Source organism: Thunnus albacares, chromosome 23, assembly GCF_914725855.1.
Source record: "Thunnus albacares chromosome 23, fThuAlb1.1, whole genome shotgun sequence".
Taxonomy (NCBI): domain Eukaryota; kingdom Metazoa; phylum Chordata; class Actinopteri; order Scombriformes; family Scombridae; genus Thunnus; species Thunnus albacares.
In genome coordinates this window covers 17,767,128-17,789,576 of record NC_058128.1, presented here as the reverse complement: position 1 = coordinate 17,789,576, position 22,449 = coordinate 17,767,128, and the positions used below count along the sequence as shown (strand labels likewise).

At 38.9% G+C, this 22,449-nt stretch overlaps 1 protein-coding gene across 1 annotated transcript; it reads right to left on the bottom strand.

Annotated features, from left to right (window-relative positions):
• Positions 1-287: 287 nt before the first annotated feature.
• On the bottom strand, positions 288-21,670 carry LOC122975142 (mucin-19-like). The gene is made up of 44 exons (XM_044343397.1): positions 21,523-21,670; positions 20,902-20,946; positions 20,305-20,533; positions 19,541-19,670; positions 19,370-19,433; positions 19,058-19,140; positions 18,602-18,797; positions 18,278-18,403; positions 18,044-18,164; positions 17,776-17,911; positions 17,611-17,688; positions 17,434-17,503; positions 17,199-17,336; positions 16,900-17,049; positions 15,930-16,024; positions 15,680-15,812; positions 14,573-14,816; positions 14,287-14,327; positions 13,840-13,928; positions 13,425-13,579; positions 13,158-13,296; positions 12,904-13,008; positions 12,518-12,709; positions 11,350-11,422; positions 11,097-11,266; positions 10,645-10,801; positions 10,053-10,163; positions 9,506-9,647; positions 9,351-9,379; positions 7,509-9,155; positions 7,195-7,395; positions 6,701-6,936; positions 6,312-6,498; positions 4,421-4,634; positions 3,723-3,895; positions 3,479-3,548; positions 3,249-3,358; positions 3,019-3,050; positions 2,778-2,922; positions 2,256-2,293; positions 2,043-2,117; positions 1,630-1,669; positions 1,349-1,457; positions 288-1,125 (listed from the first exon to the last, which is right to left on the bottom strand). The coding sequence occupies exons 1-44, from the start codon at positions 21,569-21,571 to the stop codon at positions 957-959; spliced, it is 6,936 nt and encodes a 2,311-aa protein (XP_044199332.1). The 5' UTR covers positions 21,572-21,670; the 3' UTR covers positions 288-956.
• Between the last annotated feature and the right edge of the window lie 779 nt (positions 21,671-22,449).

Sequence of the window (22,449 nt, the reverse complement as noted above, 5' to 3'; positions counted from 1 at the left end):
AGGATGTTTCCTAGGTATGATCAAAGTCTTCCTGCCCTATTGATAGCTCCTAACAATGGCTTTTTCTCTCTGTCCTAATGGCTGAGTATCGCACATCACATAACCTGATCATACTTAAAGTGTAGAGTACCTCCAATAGACCTTCAATAATGAATGCTCATGATTTGATCCTGACATGTTTAAAATTCTCCACACATTGAGAACATTGTGACATTACAGCTGCAGAAGTAACGTCAGCTCCATTAATTAGCACCGTGGCTGAACAACATGAGACTTTGCCAGCTGTATTTCATATTTTTGGTCATTTTATTGCAGCATTGACAATTGCATTTACATTACATTTCTTGCTTCTGTCAGTATCTAGCCACACAGATAGTTAGAATTTTTTAAAAGATCAAGAGCAGCAGACCAGCAGAACAACTGTCAACAGTTTTCATAGGGACTATTTCTTCAGCAGAAAGTAGTTTCAGTGAAATTACAGTGATGTTTGTGGATTATTTTGGGTCCACTCATTCTGCAAAAAATGCTGCTATTACATTTTTTATGTGATTTTTCAAAATGAAAATACCTCCTTGGTATTGGAGTGGTGACAGAAATCTCATAGACAGATATCTCAAAATCTGGGTAAATAAAACCCAAACTATCTGCATGGCTAGATACTACTAGAGATAAGTGAGAAGAATGTTTTTTGTAATTTAGGTGATTAGGTAATTTAACTTCTAGAAGATAGGCTATGGAAATGGTCAAAGCTAGGGCAGAGAGACTGCCAGTAAGTCCACTATATGAAAATGGAGTATATTCAGTGCTTACTGCACCCAATCAAGAATAAAGTTTTTAATCTCATAATCATTTCAATTTGAATACAATAGTTCTTGATTTGTTCATCTTTTAAATGCATACAATACAAAATTGTTGATGATGAAAATGTGTTCTTTGGTCTGTGGTGTCAGGACTTTTCAGCGCTGTACGGTACAAGCTTTGCACTCACAACTGGTGATATGCTTGTAGGCGTGCTGTCTAGTAGTGAGGTCAGAACACTGCAGGGTCACTGATCTCCTCTCTGAGCTCAGCTCCTGGCAACTCCTGCACTTTGGCTCCACCTGCAGGACACCATTTAATACCACCCTGTTGCCGTGGACCAGGGCACAGAGAGGAGGAGGGGAGAGAAGAAATGGGTGGAGGAGGAAAGGAAGAGGCAGGGGAGGGAAGGAAAAAGGGACAGACAGGGAGAGAGATACTGTATGTCACCTGATCTGAAGGAACAAATAACACTAATAACAAACCTCAGGATGTGTTAATTGTCTGTGTCATATTACTATTGACCAGTGACAGGTATATTTCTTCTCACCCTGATGGAGACACACACTGGCCTTGACACACAGGCATCTGCATGATGGTGGTACAGTTGTCTGTGGTGATGTTGATACTGGACATCTTGGGAACACAGCTTTGGTTACCTGGAGTTGGAGGAGATGCAGTGTGTGAGGTAATGTAATTAGTGTGAAAACAACACCTTTAAAAATAGTCTCAGAAACATATTAAATTGTTGAAATCACTCAAAAGTCAACCTAGCAAAGATCTGTTGACCTGCTGTAACTGACTTCAGTGTTTTATTGATTCTGAACTTACATGTAAAGTTGCAGTTTTGGTCCTCCCTCATCCTGTTCTCCTGGAGAGCAAATCCATAAGAGCTCATGGTCAATTATTTGTCGTTCTACTTATTGCTTAAAGATCTAGTCAAGTTACAATAAAATGAAGAATGCATTTTTCGCTTGTTAAGTTATTTTTTCGTTTCATAATGACTCCTTTGGTGAAACTGGCATCTTTCCACCATCAGTAAATATGGATGGGAAACTTTTCCGAGTTCCAAGTGCAGCTACACAATATTTACAATACATTTCTACTATAGGAAAACTCTTAAGTTGGAGTAAACAAAGTAAAACATGTGTTTATTATTGTAAAATGAGACTTGTAGAATGAGCAGTAATGAGTAAGAAACAGAGCGTTGGGTGCACAGTTACTCAGTTTTCAGTGGGACAGACCTCAGTCTGAATACCCTCTCTTCCACAGGTGAGCAATATGCATGGATGAGTGGCATCTTTCCATCTGTCTCCCACCTGCACACATATAGATATCATGACAATACACTGTATACTGAATAATTTCAATCCAAAATGCAACTGTCCTCTAAGGGAAAGAAAGTTTTTTCTTTGACATGAACAGAGATTGTTGTTGTGAGATTAGACACAACATACCTTGTATGTCTTCCCATTATAACTGCATGTCTTCTCAACTGAAAAATAATATTACAATATTAAGCCTACATGTCAGATTACATTAAAGATGTGATAACTTTACAGAAACTTTGAATGTGATGCACATTATACTGTGAAAAAAGGTTTGAACAAAGTGTGATTTTAATCCTAATACAATTTCAAAACTCTGATTTTGAGGCCAGAAAATAATAATATTTTGTGCCTGTACACTCTCTTACTTACCTGAAGTTATTATTCTTTTTCATGTAAAATATAAAATTGTATTCACGGTGTCAGGAATGGAAAATTCTATTATTAAAACAATCACAGGACACTAAAGACACAGAGGTTGCAGCTTTGTACCAATAACATACATAACATATAACATAATTGCAAACTGATATACAGTATTAGTATTGTTCTAACCTTATACTACACATGCAAAACAAAATCATCAAAAACTATATTAAACTGTAGAAAATATGAAAATATTCTAAAATACTATGAAGTGTCAGTGCTTACCACAAGTCTGATTACCACAACAAGAGGTGTTCACCAATACAGCGTTGGGGCCACAAGAAGGAGGTGGTTTTGGAGAACACTTTTCTGTCCGAGTCTGGTTGTTGCATGTACACAGGTGACAGTTGGATTGCCACACCTCACCCGGCTGGAAAACAGGTATAGAGATACTTTTCAAATCTAGAATCCAATCTGGAGTCAGATATATTATTATTTTCACATTGATGGAGACAGAGCTTCTTACCAGTCTGGGCTCACCAAGTGGTCCTTTACAATCTGAGGGGAAGAAAATAAAAGAAGGGGAAAATAAATCAACACTATTTATGACATCTAAAACGTGTTGAAATGACTCCAGAATGCACATTTAAACTAATGTGATGCTTTGACAGAACATTAAAAGCCATTGCACCGCATGAGAATTCAATGAACAATCTTCTAAGAGCCATTGTCACCCTGATAGGCAATTTAACGTACACCGACAGTCATCCACACAGGTGTCTGAGTGATTTCCTGCCCTGAACTGGCCACTGGGACAGAAGCACCCTGCACTGTTGTACTCGAGGGAGGTTCCGGGATGACGAGCCCTGCAAGGCCAAATCAGAAGAGAAATAGATATGGTGAAAACCTTGACAAGGGAAGCATTTTGGATTTAATAGGGTATGATATGAATGTGTGAAGACAATATTTGATAAAGGTCTACAAACCCTCCATAGCAGAAGTCATCCAGCTTGTTGCGACATTCCCTGTAAATCAGTCCTTCTGGACACTGCACACCTAAAACATGAACAAAGACACTACAGTTATTACTTTAAGTATCTGTTTAAAAGGGAAGTTACCACTGAAATTAACTCAGACATCTCAACAATACAATACATCAATATAATGATTCGTCCCAGGTCGGACTGGCATTGTGTTAGAGAGCATGAAAAAACTGTAAAAGGGTCATACCGCAGGTTCCATTAGTTAGTCCTCTCCAGTCGATACAGATGCCAGCAATCTTGCATATTTTAGCAGCTTGCTCCAGAGAAGAGCAAGCAGTGGTTCTATTACTGCATGAATCAAACTCACAGTTCTTCTTAATAATGTACAGATCCACATTCTGGCTGCAGTTTGCAAAAACTCTGAGGAAACAGAATGGATTATGACAGACTTTTAGTCAATAATTAAACAGCAATTTAAAACACACACATTTTCAGTCAAGGTTACAAAAAAAGATGAACTTATCATTAAAACTAATTAGGATGCATGTGGTTGTGTGGGTGATACTAGGTCATTGCTTGTAGGCTGCTAAGGTGGTCAAGGTGTTTGCCTTACAAGGAACTTCTCCCCTGAAACTAAAAATGTGATCACTGCTATTAGTTTTTGGAACAATTTCTAAAAATACTGCCGTGACTGTAATCTTTGTGGTGAAGGAACATGTCACCCAGTGCAGCAGTGTGACTCAGTGATATGTTTTTAATCATTTTTGGACAACAATAGATCAGTTTATTGTTGATTTGACTCTGTACATGAGATTTATAGACAATAAGAAAAATATAGAAAATCGCCAGCTTTATCTTTTAACAGCAAGCACAATCATCTCTAATTCCACCACCAATTGGGATTAGGTGTGTTTGTGTATGTGTGTGTTAATGTGTGGGCCTTACGAGTGCAATAGCAGCTCACATAGTGTGCTCCCAGGGCAGGGGGTGGAAGTGGGTTGTGGAGTGGTCCCTTGGTGGCAGGGTATGTCCCTTGGTGCAGAAGCACAAGCTGGCTTCGCTGGGTCAGCATACACCCAGTCATAGGCCGTCTTATCACAGCAGCTGTTGTCCTCAATATGCCCTCCTCTACGGATACATGATTCACCGCCACATTCACCTGGAAGGAGTTATGTGATATATACATTCAGATTTTACACACATATACATACTGCACTTCAAACAAGCAAAAAGAATAGAAGCTTGGCTTTTATGTGAAAGTATGTACTGCACAAATGTATCTATGTTCTGGAGGCATGCACAATGAACACTGTGAAAGCAAATTTCTCCTACATACACAGCTTTTGGACACTGTTAGATACTTTTAGTGCATTCTGGCATCCATACATCCCCACCCTACTTCTACAAACTGTTATGCAGCTTTTTCCAGTAAACAACCTGAGACAAGCTGTGTGTATGCTAAATGACAAATAGAGATGGTAGAGAAACAAGAGCTTGTAGCAAGCAGTTAGATGCTCGTGTTGCTGTGTGTCTGATGTTTTTGTAATTTCTGCCCACTAGTGGTCAACAATCATTTAATGCAGCTTTGACCTAAACATATGGTTTGACTTTATTTGCTAGATAACTAGCCTGTAAGGTACTTTAGCCAAGTAGCCAACATAGAACTATGGCAACTGTGCAAGTCATGCTGTATGTGTTTACCCATGACACTGGAGGTTGACAGACATAAATATTAGCCAACAAGTTCACAAGAATCAGTACGATTTGGTGGCGCTTGAACAGTGTTGTCACTTCTATTATGGCTAATATGTGAAACACACACACACATATACACACACACACACACACACACACACACACACACACTGGATCCAAATTTGAACTTTAAGAAACATGTTAAAAAAACGGTTAAAACCATAAAGTACAACTTAGCAAACTTTAGACTTATTAGAAACTGTCTCTCTTTGGTTTGTTAGCAGCCAAGATATTTATGCATGCTATGATTCTTTCCCATATGTCTTACTGCATCACATATTGGGGGCAGGCTGGAGAAACAGCCATAAAACCTCTTGAGTCCTTATACAAACAAACTCTAAAAACTCTGGACAAAAAGCCAATGCATTTCCATCACTGTAGTGTACTGGAGAAATACAATTTACTGAGCTTTGAGAATTTTAGATTATTCTCAAATTTGTGCCAAGTTTATAAAATTTTAAATGGTTTGGCCTCTCCTCCACTATGTGACTTTGTGTTCACTCACTCAGTAAGTTCTATTAGATCCTCCAGATTACACATACATACAAGATTGTACCATACCATTTCATTGTACTGCATTTGGACAGTCAGCTTTCTCTGTAAAAGCCACAACTCAGTGGAATATCCTACCTGATGATATGAAGAGCTGCAGTTCAATCAGTGCATTCAGAACTAGGTTGAAGAATCTGCCGAAGGCTGCTCAGCTCTGTGGCCACTGAGTCTGGATTTGATCTCATGGTCTTCTCAAATAATCTTGATTTTGGTTTGACATACTTGCATTGTTGATTTCTGGTTGACATTGTGGGTGTATGTGTTGTGCTGTTGTGTGTGGCTTTGTATTTTGTGTAGTGTGTCCTGTGTGTTTTTTACTTTGTATTGTTTGTTATTGTGCTGTTATATGTTTTAATTTTAAGAGACTGCAAATGAAAATTAGCTTGAAGCTAAATCTGGTACAGTGCATCATTTATGGTAAAAACTGTACACTGTCCCGATAAATAAATACAATACAATACAGAGGCTTAAATGTATGCACTATGCACTCAACCATACCTGTGGACCATCCCCCCAATCCATTACTCACCACATTGTCCCTGGGTGTTGTTAAGGAAGTGCTCCATAGCCAGACTGACCACTAAGACGTTAAATGGACTGAGGGAGACGTAAGAGCGCACCTCTGGGAGGTAGACTGACACTATGTAGCCTGTGCTCTCAAATCTCAACCCATGTGCCTCATATGGTGGCTGTATGGTCACATTGTTCAGAGTGGCCTAGGACACAATGTATCAGTATCAGTATAAGAGTACTTAACTGTCTTGTTCTTTCAACACAGTATAGTAGCCTAAAATAGCTGTAAAGTAAAAATATCCTATATCTCTGCTTACAGTGGATGTTGCCAAATAGCAAATAGTCTATTAAAAAGGCATGGTGACATGACATACTGTAAATAAATAGGGGTCTTTTATATCCTACCTCTACTGCAGACAAATGTGGGATGATACTGAGTGTTGCCGTATTGTTCTGATATTGCATGATGATGCCTTTAGTACAGGAGCCAGGCATGTCACAATTGAAGTTGTCCACAGCAATAGTCAGATGATGACGTGGTGACCGCTCCTCCATTAGGATGTAGGTGCAGTAATCCAGGAAAGTAAATGGTACACCTTGAAAAGATATGTAGTGGGGGTCTCCATATAGCTCACAGCGACCTGGGGAAGTTCCAGGAAATGATGAGAGGTGAATTTAGCAGACAGAGCTAGGGACAGAAAGCAAGATTATATATTTTTTATTATATGAACTGCTCGCCTTTGAACAGCACTTGCTACAATGAATAAAAATAAAATACCTTGCATAACCAAACTACAGTGCAGAAAACATCAGACATGCAGAGGCAAATATTAAACATTAAATATATGGGACAGAAGGCTAACAAGAGCAGTGGCAGCGACAGACAAATATACACTTACAGTTACACTTCCAAGTTTCACAGCATCCATCCGAGACCTTTGAGACCTCTCCTCTGGGACAGTTGGGAATTGTAGGCTCTTGACAAACCACTGGAGTCAACTCTATGCCCCCATTTTTACAGATCTTATGGAAGCAGTCCTCTGTCCAACTCTCACTATTAATCCATGTTTGATTTCTCTTCAGGTCTCTACACAATGGCACTGTGGTAATCACAACAGAGAAGACAGGAAAAATAGAAAAGACAAAAACATTAAGGAACTGACTGCTAGGATGCTTACAAAAACAAAGTAATATGTGGAACAAATACACATACACTGGGTAAAGGTGGGTGGTGGTCCTGTCTTGACGTCAGGAGTTGTTAATGCTGTACTGAAAGTTGTGAATGTAGTCTTTGTTTGGGGGGTCATATCTGTGGCAGTTGTGGCTGGCTCTTTATGGGTTGTTAGTTCAGTGGTGGTGGTTGACCAGTTTTCAGTGGTAGTTGAGACATTGGTAATGGTTGTCATCAGTGTAGAGGTGGGAGAAGGTGTCGTTGACCAGTTTTCAGTGGTAGTTGAGACATTGGTAATGGTTGTCATCGGTGTAGAGGTGGGAGAAGGTGTCGTTGACCAGTTTTCAGTGGTAGTTGAGACATTGGTAATGGTTGTCATCGGTGTAGAGGTGGGAGAAGGTGTCGTCGACCAATTTTCAGTGGTACTTGAGACATTGGTAATGGTTGTCATCGGTGTAGAGGTGGAGGAAGGTGTCGTTGACCAATTTTCAGTGGTACTTGAGACATTGGTAATGGTTGTCATCGGTGTAGAGGTGGAGGAAGGTGTCGTTGACCAATTTTCAGTGGTAGTTGAGACATTGGTAATGGTTGGCATTGGTGTAGAGGTGGTGGAAGACATCGTTGACCATGTTTCAGTTGTAGTTGAGACATTGGTAATGGTTGTCGTCGGTGTAGAGGTGGGGGAAGATGTCGTTGACCAGTTTTCAGTGGTAGTTGAGACATTGGTAATGGTTGTCATCGGTGTAGAGGTGGGAGAAGGTGTCGTCGACCAATTTTCAGTGGTACTTGAGACATTGGTAATGGTTGTCATCGGTGTAGAGGTGGAGGAAGGTGTCGTTGACCAATTTTCAGTGGTAGTTGAGACATTGGTAATGGTTGGCATTGGTGTAGAGGTGGTGGAAGACATCGTTGACCATGTTTCAGTTGTAGTTGAGACATTGGTAATGGTTGTCGTCGGTGTAGAGGTGGGGGAAGATGTCATTGACCAGTTTTCAGTGGTAGTTGAGACATTGGTAATGGTTGTCATCGGTGTAGAGGTGGGAGAAGGTGTCGTCGACCAATTTTCAGTGGTAGTTGAGACATTGGTAATGGTTGTCATTGGTGTAAAGGTGGAGGAAGGTGTTGTTGACCAATTTTCAGTGGTAGTTGAGACATTGGTAATGGTTGGCATTGGTGTAGAGGTGGTGGAAAACATCGTTGACCATGTTTCAGTTGTAGTTGAGACATTGGTAATGGTTGTCATCGGTGTAGAGATGGGAGAAGGTGTCGTCGACCAATTTTCAGTGGTACTTGAGACATTGGTAATGGTTGTCATCGGTGTAGAGGTGGAGGAAGGTGTCGTTGACCAATTTTCAGTGGTACTTGAGACATTGGTAATGGTTGTCATCGGTGTAGAGGTGGAGGAAGGTGTCGTTGACCAATTTTCAGTGGTAGTTGAGACATTGGTAATGGTTGTCATTGGTGTAGAGGTGGAGGAAGGTGTCGTTGACCCATTTTCAGTGGTACTTGAGACATTGGTAATGGTTGTCGTCGGTCTAGAGGTGGTGGAAGACGTCGTTGACCATGTAGTTGAGACAGTTATAGTTGTTGGTGTAGAGGTGGTGGAACTAACTATTGTGGTGTTAGTTGAAGCAGTTGTGGTGAGAGTATTTGATGTCAGAGTGGTGGAAGGTATAGTTGGTGGAAGTGCTGTTGGAGTAGAGGTGGTAGTGAGATCTGGTGTTTTGAAAACAGGCTCTGTAAAGGACATATAATCTAAAACACTTAAAAACCATTTTTCACAAAGTGCATTTCTTCATTTTCTTTTATTTTTCAATTTTTTCTTTTATTCGTCCTACTGCAATGAAACACATCTAGTAGTTACTGAATGTCATTAATACTTACGGCAATTAATTGTTCCATTTTCACAGGGACTGTCAAGGATAATACAAGAGTGAGAAATATATAGTTATACATGTAATGACTTATGTTGAGTGCATTTTCTCATCTTATGGTTACAACATAAACATTCTATGTATATTATGAATGGCATAACTTACCACTTATTAGACTGAATCATCACCACCGTCCCAGGCTGAATGATAGTGTCATTAAAATAGCAGGTGCAGTTTCTTAAGTTGGTACATTCACCAGTATTTTCATCATAGTATGGCGCATCTTTTGGGCATCTGGGGTAGCAGCCTTTTCCACAGACAAACATAGTGTCTGTGTTATGGTCTCAGGTGGCTTTTGTAGTCATTAAATAGAACAATTACAAGACTTGAAATAACCCATAAGATAATTAAATTCAGAGAATTTTAATCTAATGCCAGGTTTCTTCCATGCACATAGATACCCTTACAACACAGCCAGAGAAAGTCACCTAAAACTCCAGAACACAATTTCTGGAAAATAGCATTGATTATACATAGATATAAACACAGTAATACCTTAGTCATCACCTTTCATCCTCAACTGATGATTAATAATTATTTAGTTTGATTTCCAAAAGATCCAAAGTGCAGTTTGTTGTTCAGATTGCAGAAGGCACTGAGACAAACTTGTGATTTTGAGTAAAATAAATAAAATTGACTTGAATTGACTTACCTTCCAACTTGTGAGTGAAATGGTGGCCTTTGCCACAGGTTTGTACCTCACCGCAGGCTTCATAGTGCCAGCTACACTGGCCCTGTTCGTTGTAGTAGTCACAGTAGACAGCTAAGGTTTAAATGATCACAGGTTAAATTATTACAGACTGTATTATAGCAATTGAGTTCCTTTGTATGGTTTGTAATTTTCCAAGGACAATTAACACATTTTTTCATCATACAGACTTTTTAGTGATTACTATATATCTCGTATAATGTTGATCTTGTGCATAACAAAAAAGAACACTTCAATGTTAATAAAACATGCTTGATTTCAGATTTTTACCTTGAAAATGGTCCACTGTAAAAAAGTATCCTGACATAATAATCCCCTTTGACGGAAATTGGTTTGGCTATGGACTGAACCTCTCAATCAGCTTACTGTTTAACTGATTGTATTTTTTTAAATTTGTTTTTATATAGTTGCACAGAATCAATAATCAACTGATCTATGTTTTCTGGATTTAAGTTAGACATTATTCATTGTTACTCCATGCTAACCATCTGACTGTGATGGGAAACTGACTTGAAAAAACAGCTTCTTGACTTACGACACAAATCAGGTGTTCTCCATTTTACACAAACATCCTGCTCACTGCAGGCCTCTGCGTAGGCTGCCACAGCTGTGCAGAAGCCCAAGAACTTCCCCTCAAATTCGCAGGAGCAGGACTCCTGCACACAGGCGTGGTAGTAGGGCTCTGGGTCCACCTGGGGATTGGTGGAACATCCACAACAGGGATTTTACTGGGTTTAAGACTCAGAAATGGCAGTCACAGCCCCTTCTCTGCACAGTTCGTTTACTGTAAATATGTGCTGTATGGTATTATAATGAAACAGATTTAGATAAAATACATTTATAATGTTGACTGTTAGCTCTTATGGGCTGTTTGCTCATTACTGATCTGAGTCCCTGAAGATGGTCTCTGCCAATATTTAACGATGAAAAGCTTGAATAGGAATCCTACCCCTGACCCTGGTGTCAGTGCCATGCTAAATATCATACTTTGAGATGACAGTCGTTGAAGGTGTCTCCTGTAAGGATCATACAGCGCCGCTGGGCCCAGGCCAAGCAGTAGGAGTTGCGTTCGCATGGAAATATCTCAGTGGTCACATCAGAGCAAGGGGGCGAGGTGGCCTTCCAGCTGTTACCAAAGGCCAAGGGACTGGACACCACTAGAAGCAAGATTTTTGTTATGATTTTGACAGCCATTACAAAATGATTACTACATCATAACACAAAGGGAGAACCAATTTACCTGCTGAGCCACTTATCTGTAGGTCATTCATCTCACTGGAGTCAAAATTCCCACAGAGGCCACACACTTGGTTCTAGAGGACGGAGACATGAAATTAAAATTAAAGTAACTATTGACTCCTAGGGCAGATAAATCAATCAGTGATCATCAGTGTTTTGATATAATATTAGTGTCTTTTGTGATAACACTGTCTGATATCAATAAAGTCAGACATAGTCAAATCCAACACATCGTGGCTTTTATCCAAAGCTGACTTGATCGCACTGACTAAATAAATCAGTACAAAACAAGTAGGTTTATTTAAAGTGTAAAATCACAAGAGTGGTAGTACACATAACATATGGATATTGTAACACATGAAAACACAGTACAATAAAATAAATAAATAAATAAGAAAAAATCCAGAACAGAACAGAAACCAATGCTTAGGAAACTACTGGTTCAAGGTTAAGTTATTCAACTGTAGGCAAGTGAAAAAAGACTAAAAAAGGTTTTCAGCTTGATTTGCCTCTCTGACTGAGTGTGGTTAATTATTTAACAGCAGGACGGTATGAAAATGCTCTGTCGTCAAAGGACTGCTTATTAATCTTTGGGATGGTCAGACTGGGTATACGTTTGGGAACGAAGGGACTGAGAAGTTCCAGGCCAGTTAGAATGGTGCTAGTCCATAAAGAGTTCCAGTGGAGTGAGGACAGAATTTTAAATTCCCGTAAGAGTTCTGGCAACTGCATTTTAAACAAGCTGGAGTTTCTTGTGCTGCAGTGAGCAAGCCTGAAGGAGACAAATGAGTGAATGAGAATTTCTGCATCTGACTGTGTTAAAAATGGACGAACTTGGGCAATGTAGTGGACATGGAAGAAAGCTAATTTTGTGACATCATTTATGTGTTTTTCAAATGAACATGATGAGTCAAAAGTGACACCCAGATTTTTGAATGATGTATTAGGAGGAATGGTTCTGTCATGAAGTCTGAAGTATGGGTAGGCTGAAGGTTAAAAATAAATTTTTAAAAAGCAAGAAAGTCATCAAGCAATTGTAGAAAATACGGTTTTAATTATTTTTGCATTGCTTTTGGCAGTCACTGATAAAATAATTTTTACACTGAGGTAAAAAATGTGTTAAGTTGGCATAAGTGACATAGAAATGACTACAATGCAAAATCACTCACCCTCCAGCCTGCACTCAGCTTTATGGTGATCCGGGTGTGTTTGTCCCAGATGAGAGTTATCCCTCTACTTGGCACTGAGATTATGATGTAGAGCCCCACAGTGTGTGTAGTGTAAAGTGGAATCTCTTGCAGAGACCAGCCTTTATGGAGTCTGGTCACCCTCATGTCGCTCAATGTCAGGGTGACTTCACCCTAGATGATACAGGACAGGCCAGTTACAACGAAAGGCATATTCTTATCTGAGTGAGAAACCAATTAATTGACTAAAGTTGTTACATGGATGAAATGGATGAAGGGATCAAATTAATCTATGAATAACTGAGTGAATGACATAACAAGGTGAGCAGCTGAGGATTTTGGTGAAAACAAATCACAGAAACAGTCACCTGCAGGTCTATGACGATGGCACGAGAGCAGGTAAGAGCTTCATCACAGCAGGGTACACTCTCCACTCTGATAGAGAAGGTACCATTTCCATGTCCACAGTCATCCTGAAGTAAAAAGAGAAGAGTTAAAACAAATACTGGTATGCAAAATATAGCAAACTTAAGCTTATATGTTAAAAATACCAGTTTTGATAGGGCATTTGGGTGGTGTCACTTTAATATAATATATTGGAAGTTTTCATGTTTGGTCTCACCTCTACAAGTGTGTATTGACACTGTCCATCAAAGCGGTACCATTTGTTGTCAAAGGTCTGGTAGTGTCCATTTCCATATACTTGACACTTCCCTGGACATGGCTCCTTTGTGCAGTGCCACTGACCCTGACTACAGGTACTGTGAGATAAAATGATATAAATGTTTTAGTCAAATATCTAGCCTCACGGATGACACTATATTTGCTTTAGGAGGAATACAACTTTTCAAATAAATAAGGAGGAAAGCAGCACTAATGCAGGTGTTACCATGTTTTACAGTTGGTTTTGACTGTCTGTCCTGCACTGAATATTTTGCCGCTGTACACGCAGGTGCAGTTGTCTGAAGAAACACAGTTTCCGCTGTGATCTTTATACTGGTTATGCGGGCAGTAACAGCCACTCTCGCAGGTCAAACTGGTATCCTGGAAATCACACAAAAACAACCCCCCAAGAAAACCTTTCTATATCAAGCAAAACTGTGATCAAATTATAGAAATATGTTATGGACAAAGGGTTGTGTTAGGGCTGCAATTTCCTTTCAGAGACTTTGTGTTAAGATAAAATGACAAAAATGACCACTATTTTGAGTCAATGCTTTCAAAAGACATGACTAAAGAATGAAAAACATGAACAATGGTAAGTCATGTGTCTAAGCATGAACAAATAATATATGTTGACCTACCCGTGGTTTACTGAGACTGTCACAAGTTTTCTGAGCCGTATTAACCAAGTGCTGTGAGCAGTGAACACAAACCATCCCATTGCTGCAACCTGACACAAACAAATTATTACAGCCATAAACATATTAATGTGTAAATTATGTGTCATATTGTTAAAAAATGGCACAATGCTGTGATATTAATGTGATGTATATTCATCTTAACATAAGTTAACATGTGTAGTGCTGTAACAATTAATGACTCCAAGTGGTTGAAGGACAGATAGCAATGAAAGCTGAGTTTAGCAGAAACGTTTCCTACATGTGATTTATCACTATTACCAAATGAATGTAGTTGAAACTATGGTGGAACTTTTGTTAATTCTCAAGTGTGAAGATATCAAAACATGAGTATGATAATAATAATTAATACTATATAGTAGAATATATAATAAGTGAAAATTTATTTACCACAGTCTTTGGAGCAACTCAGTTTTCCATTCTCACAGATGCTTCAGAAGACACAATATTTGGTTTTAGGTGTAGCATAATAACTTTTCCTGAAGTACATCTCCTTTATAGGTGTAGTCAGACAACATAATTCAGCACAATATAAAACCATTAGGAAGATTTGGTATGTTAGCTGCCCTACTGGGTAATAATCTCAGTCTGTGGAAATAAACTGCAAAAGCAAGATCTGAATACGAAAGGTTTTTGAGCATTGAAATAACTAGAAATACTTAAATTATCAGCTCACCACTGTTGTCCATCGATAACAACAGCCCCAGGTGGTGCTGTTCCACCCTTGTAGTGACATGGACACTCTGCCTTTGGGGTGCAGATGTTTCCTTTGTTCAGATAAGTGCCTTTCGGACAGCCACAGCCCTCCACAGAGGTATCATTCAGCCCACATCGAGGGTCAGGATCAGACAGATAAAGGCATGTATGGTTGCAGGCCTGCATGTCGTAGTAGAACTTTTGGTTCTTTGGACACACAGGAGCTGCAAGACAACATTGTGATAACATTAAGCATAGCACTGCTTTCTTACTTCTTAAAGTCATAATTTGTGACATTTTCATTTTTTTGCACCATCTATGTTTTTGGATCACCAGTGTGATCATTATTCCAGTGGCGGTATGTAGATAGAATAAGGGAAAAAGTAAGAGTCAAAGAAGAGGAACATTTCTTGAGCTTGCTGTACATTTATTGAAGGGAACATATTTTCTGTTATTTATATACTGTTATGATGTCGGATATCCATGTTAAACATGGTCAAAGTTCCAAAACTTGAGGTTAATATAGAAATGCTCCCAGGAGCCAGGGCTTCAGCCTGCTCTGAATGCTTTGTTTGCAATGTTTTTTTCTACCTTGCTGACAAACTGATGTCAGCTTGTTGCACATGCACATAAATGGCCAAACATTCCATAGCCTTGGTTGCTAAGGATGTTGCTAAGGTTTTTCCATGTGTTGTTTGCGTTGTCCACTCTCATATTTCGGATCGGATTTCAGCTTGAACATGTATGGATGTATTTGAAAAGCTGACATTTCGAGTAAAGAATGAGAAAAAGTAGTGAAATCCCACTACTATAGTCTGTTGCATGGTTTGCTGATGTAGCCTCTGGGGCTGGTGGATGTCTGCGGAGTGGCAGCTTCCCAGAGCTGGCCAATCAAAACACAGAGACGGGAGCTAAAACAGCCTGTTTCAGACATAGGCTGAACTGAGGGGCTGTGGAAATGGTCAGTATACGATAAATAAGGAGGTTTTTCAACTGTAAATCATGAAAAGATATTCCAGTAGAGCCCAAGATTAAAAATGTAGCCCTGGAAATGTGCATAATATGTCCCCTTAAAAGCTAAACTCACTGCAGTCGGTAGCTTTCCTCCAGTCACCAACTTCTACACCCAGACGGGCACAGGCTTTAGCATAGCTGGCCAAAGAAACACACAAACACTGCTGCAGGTTGTCGTCGCAGTTGCAGGTTCTTTGGATGCAAGTCTAGGAACAAAAATCAATTTCATGTAATCAAGAGTCCACAATTTATATGCCAATATCAGTTAGTTGGTGAAAACTCCAGTAACTTATTGAGGATTTGTTGTGTAAAAGTCTTCCTACCGTGTGGTATTGATCAGTTGGGATGTGACCATGGCAATTAGCAAATATCCCACTTGGGTCATTCAACACATAACACTTTTCTTCAGCAAATATTTCTAGAAAAAACGATCAAATGTTAGGGTGGTTACATATTTTTCAAAAATCATTGGAAGTAAAGTAAAGGATAAGGCTGGCAATTTCTATATTTTTCTTATTGTCCACAAATCTCATGTGCAGAGCCAAACCAACAATGAACTGATCCTACTTACAAGTGCTGTGTGTTTATCCAAAGTCTGATATATTGTATTCCTCTGTGCTGTAGACCTCCATTGTTGTCCAAAGCTATTAAAAACACATCAATGAGTCACATCACTGCGCTGAAATGTTACTTTGCCCGAAGATTACAGTCATGTTAGTTAGTTTGTTTAGAAATGGCTCCAAAGACTAATAAACATTTTCAGTCTCCGGAGAATAGTACAGTGTAAGGCAGACGCAACTGAGCATGTGTGGGAATGTGGTTCCATTTACATAGCTACGTTAGCTTGTTGTGCTACATATCACAACCTCTTCACTTTGTACTAAATTTTTCATTTCTCAAAGAACTTCAAAAGTCAAGAGGTTGTGATATGTAGCACAACAAGCTAGTAAAGCTCTGTAAACAGAACCACGTATGCACATGCTTAGTGGCGTCTGCCTTACACTTAAACTAACTGACGTGGCCACATGTCACCCAGTGCAACAGTGTGGCTAATTGATGTGTTTTTAATAGTTTTTGGACAACAATAGAGGTCTACGGCACAGAGGAATACGATACGATCAATTCATTGTTGGTTTGGCTCTGCACATGAGTTTTGTGGACAATAAGAAAAATATGGAAAATCGCCAGCCTTATTCTTTAAATTATCTATAAACCCTGCTTTACAGTGTCATGTATGAATTTCTACACATATTTTCAACATTTTACAGGTGCATTTATATCATTCTTTGGTACCATTGTCTGTGTTGATGCAGGTGTGGGGTATATTCACTGCACAAACACCCACACTCCAGGACTGAGCAAAAGGTTGAGCTGAGTTCTCAATGATCCCACTGCTGGTGGTGAAGTCGTCTGTGGTGTCATTGTTGCTATTTCCACAGAGACCTTCAAAAACAAACTGACTATAATTACAAGTCAAACTGGAGCATGTATCAAGGGTTACAGTTGTCATAATGTAATAATCAATTAAATCTCAAGTCAAGTTCCGATGCAAATAGATTTTGACTTGTGTTTTTGCAGACTGTGATTGTTACCTGAGATCATGCCAGTGTGGTTTCTAGGTGGGGTGATGTCGAGCTGTATTTCAGGAGACATCTGAACTTGGATTGTCATACCAAAGGATGTGTGCACCTGGACATACATGGAGGACTGCCAGTACACAAGGGCATGATCTGACAGGTGACAGGGATCAAAAGGTGACTCAGTGGATGAGTAACCCAACTATTATGGATATTTTACAAGGCTACCAAATCAATTTCTTCTATTTACCAGACTGATGAAGTTCAGTAATCGCCTCCTCTCCGAATTTAACCATATTTGCTGTGAATGTGTAAGTTTCCTGCAAATCCCAAAATGAGGACAGTAATATTCAGTTATGCAACTCTTACTTGACATCTGTTTAATGGTTTATTTAGTTTTGAAGCCATATTCAAAGACTGCCTGTACCTGGAAAAGCTGGAGAATAACTGCTTTCAGAGAGGCCGCCTTTTCAGAAAACTTAATTGTTATTAACCAATTGAGACCCTGCAGATGGACATAAACAAAATAAATAAATAAACACAAGAGATAACATGGGTTAATATTACATGATGGTGAAGGAGGGAAATTTACCTGTGAGGCCACATATGCACATTTACCAGGGAGAGTATATTGTTTGCCATCAAATGTTGTCACAAACTGCCCTTCAATGAGACATTTGACAGGGCATGCTTTTTCAAAGCAATGCCACTTCCCACTATCACACAGACTGTAGAGAAAAATGAGGATGAAAGTTTAACAGAAACCTCAGAAAGATTAATTTTACTGATCCCAAATGGAAATTCACAGTTATATATTTTTATATTCCATAAATATAAAAATCTTTCTTCTGCCTGCGTACCATGACTGACATTTGGTGCTACGTGTATCTCCAGCTGAGTAGCTCCTGCCAGCCAACGCACAGGGGCAGTTGGCCACATGAATGCAGCGGAAACCATCTGCACGATCATTAAGCATCTTACCTATGACACAAATCAATAAATCCTTTATGGTTATGCTCCTGTACAGTCTTAAAAAAGCAAACAATAGAGTCACTTAAGTGACAAGCTTAATTATACAGTCACTTAGACCTCACCCTCTGGGCACACGCAAGTGCTGGTAAGATCCTGATTGGAGGATCTAGGGTTTGGGTTGGAGCAGCTGGGAATAAAGGCAGGACCCTCGTCTTTATACATCAGGTCTCCTGGACAACTCGGTTGATCTACATTCAACCACAGAAACAGACAACCATATGAAATGAATGTAACTAAAGGAAATGTCCCTTAAATCGACATTTTTGGTTAGAAATATAAATCAATAGATGATAAACAAATTTAAGACAACTACTTTGATATCCTTTAAACTTCAACAATATGAGAGTCTATTAATGATGAGAGTCTATTAATGAAAGAGTACCTACCACATTTGGTTATAACTCTCCATGTGTACCGGACATAGCTGTTACTTCCACACTGCTGTACAACTTGTTTGAAGAAAGCACAGCCAATGTATTTGCTTTGTTCATAGCCGTAAATGTTCTCTTCACAGAGTTGGATATAGTGAGGCGTCATAGCTTTCAGGCAATCCATGGCCTGGGAAAAGAACTCATTGCATACCTGCAAATATCATCAGTGAAACCATCTGAATGTTTGAAACTCGGATGGATTGTTTTATATGTTTGTACAAGTTCAAAGTTGAGGTGTCTACCTTCATTTTATGTTTAAAATGTAAATACAGTTAAATGGATTGACTCCCAACAATGTAAATTATTTTATAAATGATCAATATATTAAAACATAAAAAAAACAAAGCACAATGTTATCATAACTAGATTGTGATTTAAATTATATGTCAGTGATGGCAGTTGTCCACTTACTGAATTCACAGCTGAGACAGGATCTTGTGTTTGACATGTGTCCTCAGTCAGCACGCTGTCTGTAATCAACTGCTGCTTGGTTCCTAATCAAATAAGAAAAAGTATGTAAAAATAATATATCTATAAGAACTTTTTACAGTAGGCCATTTTACACTCAACAAAAGCTTACCATTCCAATACAATAAAGATGTATGGTGTATAACCACTAATTATACTGCAACAACTACTACTATTGGTAGTATTGCTACTATTGTTACTACTGCTATAATACAGCAACTGCTACTATTAATTCCTGTAATTTAGCCATCACACCTGCAACACTGTGTTTTCCACACAGTCCAGTCATGTCTGTGCTCAGCTCCTGCTTCAGCTCCACCTTACAACAAAGAAAAAAAAATGTCAGAGGGTGTAGTTGGTCCTCCATGGTACCAAACCAGCTGTGAATAATGATGCATGATCTGTGTAGCATTAGTGTCCTCTCACCCACAGAGTGTCTATTCCTCCAGGTACACTGTGCCAGGTAACAGACAGAGGAAGCAGCGAGCTCCTCAGTCTGGTGTAGATGCCGTAGTGAAAAATATGCTGATAAGTGTGGTCGTATGGAAGGGAAACGCTGTTGACAAATGAACACACAGAGGTATTGGTACAAATACAGAGAACATGGGTTTATCACAGTGATGTTTAGAGATCGATCTCAGATAGTAAACAACTACATCCCTTTATAAACTAGACAGATATTTGGGTCCCCGCTTGACAAAACAATGCAGATTGCAGTCAGAAAATCTATTTCTAACATAAAAGCACCAGCTAAACTGTAAAGACAGTTCTCTCTACGTCTGACTGATCAGACATCTCCTCACTTCTGCAGCTTTGATATAATAAAATAAATAAATGACAACATTGGTCAAATATTACACTACCTACCCTCCCCAAAACAGCCTGAAAGTCACCTTGAAGAATTTAATAACTTCCAGGTATGTTTTCATTGAACTCAACCGGAGAGACAAACCATTAATAATGCACAATGTCAAAGATAATAATCAACTAACTTTGACATTGATGTCATTCATGTGATAAAACTCCTGGCAGTGTGACTGTGTTTGAATGCTGTTTGAGTGAATGCTCTGTTACTCACATCCTTACACTCCTTGTTACGCAACTAAATAATGTGAGTTTCTAAGATTATAATTCAAAATCCAGCACAAATACTGACTCAGTGTCAGGGTGGGTTTGGCTTGGGAACAAACCTTCTCTTCTCCACCAGGATGCTTCCATTCTGCAAAAGTTCGGTTCTGACTTTGTTGACGATGATCTCAACTTGCACCATCAGCCCGCTGTCCCCGTGTCGTATCATGATGTCACATTCCACTCGGTTGTGGGTGAAGCGGGTGAGGGTGAAAGGGCAAGTGGATCGCATGTAGAAAATAGAGCCATTGAAAGGCTGGACGACCCCGCTGCCGAATGTCCTGCAAGTGTCTGATGACAACAAAAAACAATTTACTGACTCTTGCTGGGAGTAGACAATGACAGAAGACATGACTGAATTCATGTATGAGTTTAATTATTTTGCCATTTGGATTCGAAAAGTTGTAATGATGTAAATGTTGTAATGATGTAATCAGAATTACGATACACAATTTAATTTGGATAATGAAATCTAATAACTTTTCATTACAAAGTTGCAAAACAGCATTAATTAAGAATATTTTATAGAATCATTTATTGGCTTTTTAAGATCAGACAGTCTTTCAAAATCATTAAACCACATGATTAATTATCTGAAAAAGTAACTGTTTGGTAATGTAAAATTAAACTGATCAAATATCCAACATTGACCAACTTACATTTCTGAGTTTCTGTTGTTGTGATGGATTCACTTATCCCTAAAACTAGAAGGGAGAAAACAGTGTCAATGTGGAGATAAAAATAACACAAATACCTTGGATATAGCAGGATGTTATCAGAATGCTAATTGATAAATATATTGATATAATGCACATCATCACTGTTATTCCAGTACATTACATCCTGTCAAATGTGATTAAAAATAAAGGGCTTTTTCTCTACTTCAGTTCTTGTGATTAAAACCTCGTGAAATTGATCAATAAAGTAAAAACTAATTTATAACTAATTCATAACTTATTTATAATGAAAATTGTTATTTATGCTACTATAATTTGATAGTTGGGGTTTTTTGGCCACATTTGAGTGTTTAGGTCATATCCTTTTATCTTTATTTTTAATATCCTTGTCCTTTGTCACCTTTTCTGCATAAAAAATAAAGAAATATTTTGGGGTACTGCAGTAGTCAACTGATAAAAACATTCCTTGGACATTTATTGCATGTCATACACGGCTCTCTAACCCTGTTTCTTGTCTCTCTGCACTTTCAACTGTCAAATACAGGCAAAAAAATGTTAAAAGAAAAGAAAATTCAGATGAGTAAGTAAAAGATTGCATGGTACCTAAGGTCAGTGAAAAGCAGACAGCCAGCATCCATCGCTGTGAGGTCATGCTTCCTGATGCTCCCTCGCTGCAGAGGAGCAGGTGAGTCCAGGAGAAAGTACAGACACTGCCCACCACACACGGCCTATATATGCAGTGTCCATGCACACATGCACATGCATACACACACGCAGGTACACTGTGTGTGTTTGATATGCACACACACACGAGCACACACACACACACCCACACACACAAACACACACACACTTTGACTACTAGGAAAAACCAGGAAACTAAAACTGTTTAATAAATCTCTTTCATGGTTTAACAGTAATCCCTGTGAGAAATCATGTGTGTGAAAGAGATCTTGATGAGGAAGTGGTTCAGAACCTCAGCAAAGAATCACCCATGAATGGATGGACACACAAAGCAAATCATAAAGGAGAGTTTGAAACTTGAACATGTTCTCTTAGTCTCTTTAAACTTAATATTTCCTGGTAGAACAGTTCTAAAAATGATAGCTGAATATAATCTATGTTCTCAGGTTTTCAAAGTTTCAATTCGGAACTGTTTTCATCTTATTTCATTTCTTCCATCAAATAGAGTAACGTAAACAACTAGAGTAAGACAATGAGAGTGTCACCAACCTCACCCCTAATGGATAAAATATTAAGTCCTGCATTATGAACAAGAGGGGATGCTGACATCTTGACAAACATTGGTTAGTCAGACAATACCTTTCAAGTTAACAGAGGACAAACGGAACACTGTGAAAGTGAAAAATTAGGCTAGGTAAATGGCCAGGGTGCATGAACCAGGATGTAGTTAGCTATTTTTTAATTTGAGAACTGAGGGAAAGTACCACATGGCATTTAAAGATGTATTCTGTAGCTATTCAGATTTCTTTTCTTTTTTTATCTTAAATCAGTGAGGTGGTGAAAGGA

Bases quoted from the DNA above. Each gene is read 5' to 3' on its own strand.
- LOC122975142 (XM_044343397.1), bottom strand. From the start codon at position 21,571: ATGACCTCACAGCGATGGATGCTGGCTGTCTGCTTTTCACTGACCTTA. The intron at 13,297-13,424 runs GTAACACCTGCA...TTTATCTCACAG, and splicing joins AAAACCAACTGTAAAACATG to TACCTGTAGTCAGGGTCAGT. The intron at 6,937-7,194 runs GTAAGTGTATAT...GAACTTCCCCAG, and splicing joins TGAAACTTGGAAGTGTAACT to GTCGCTGTGAGCTATATGGA.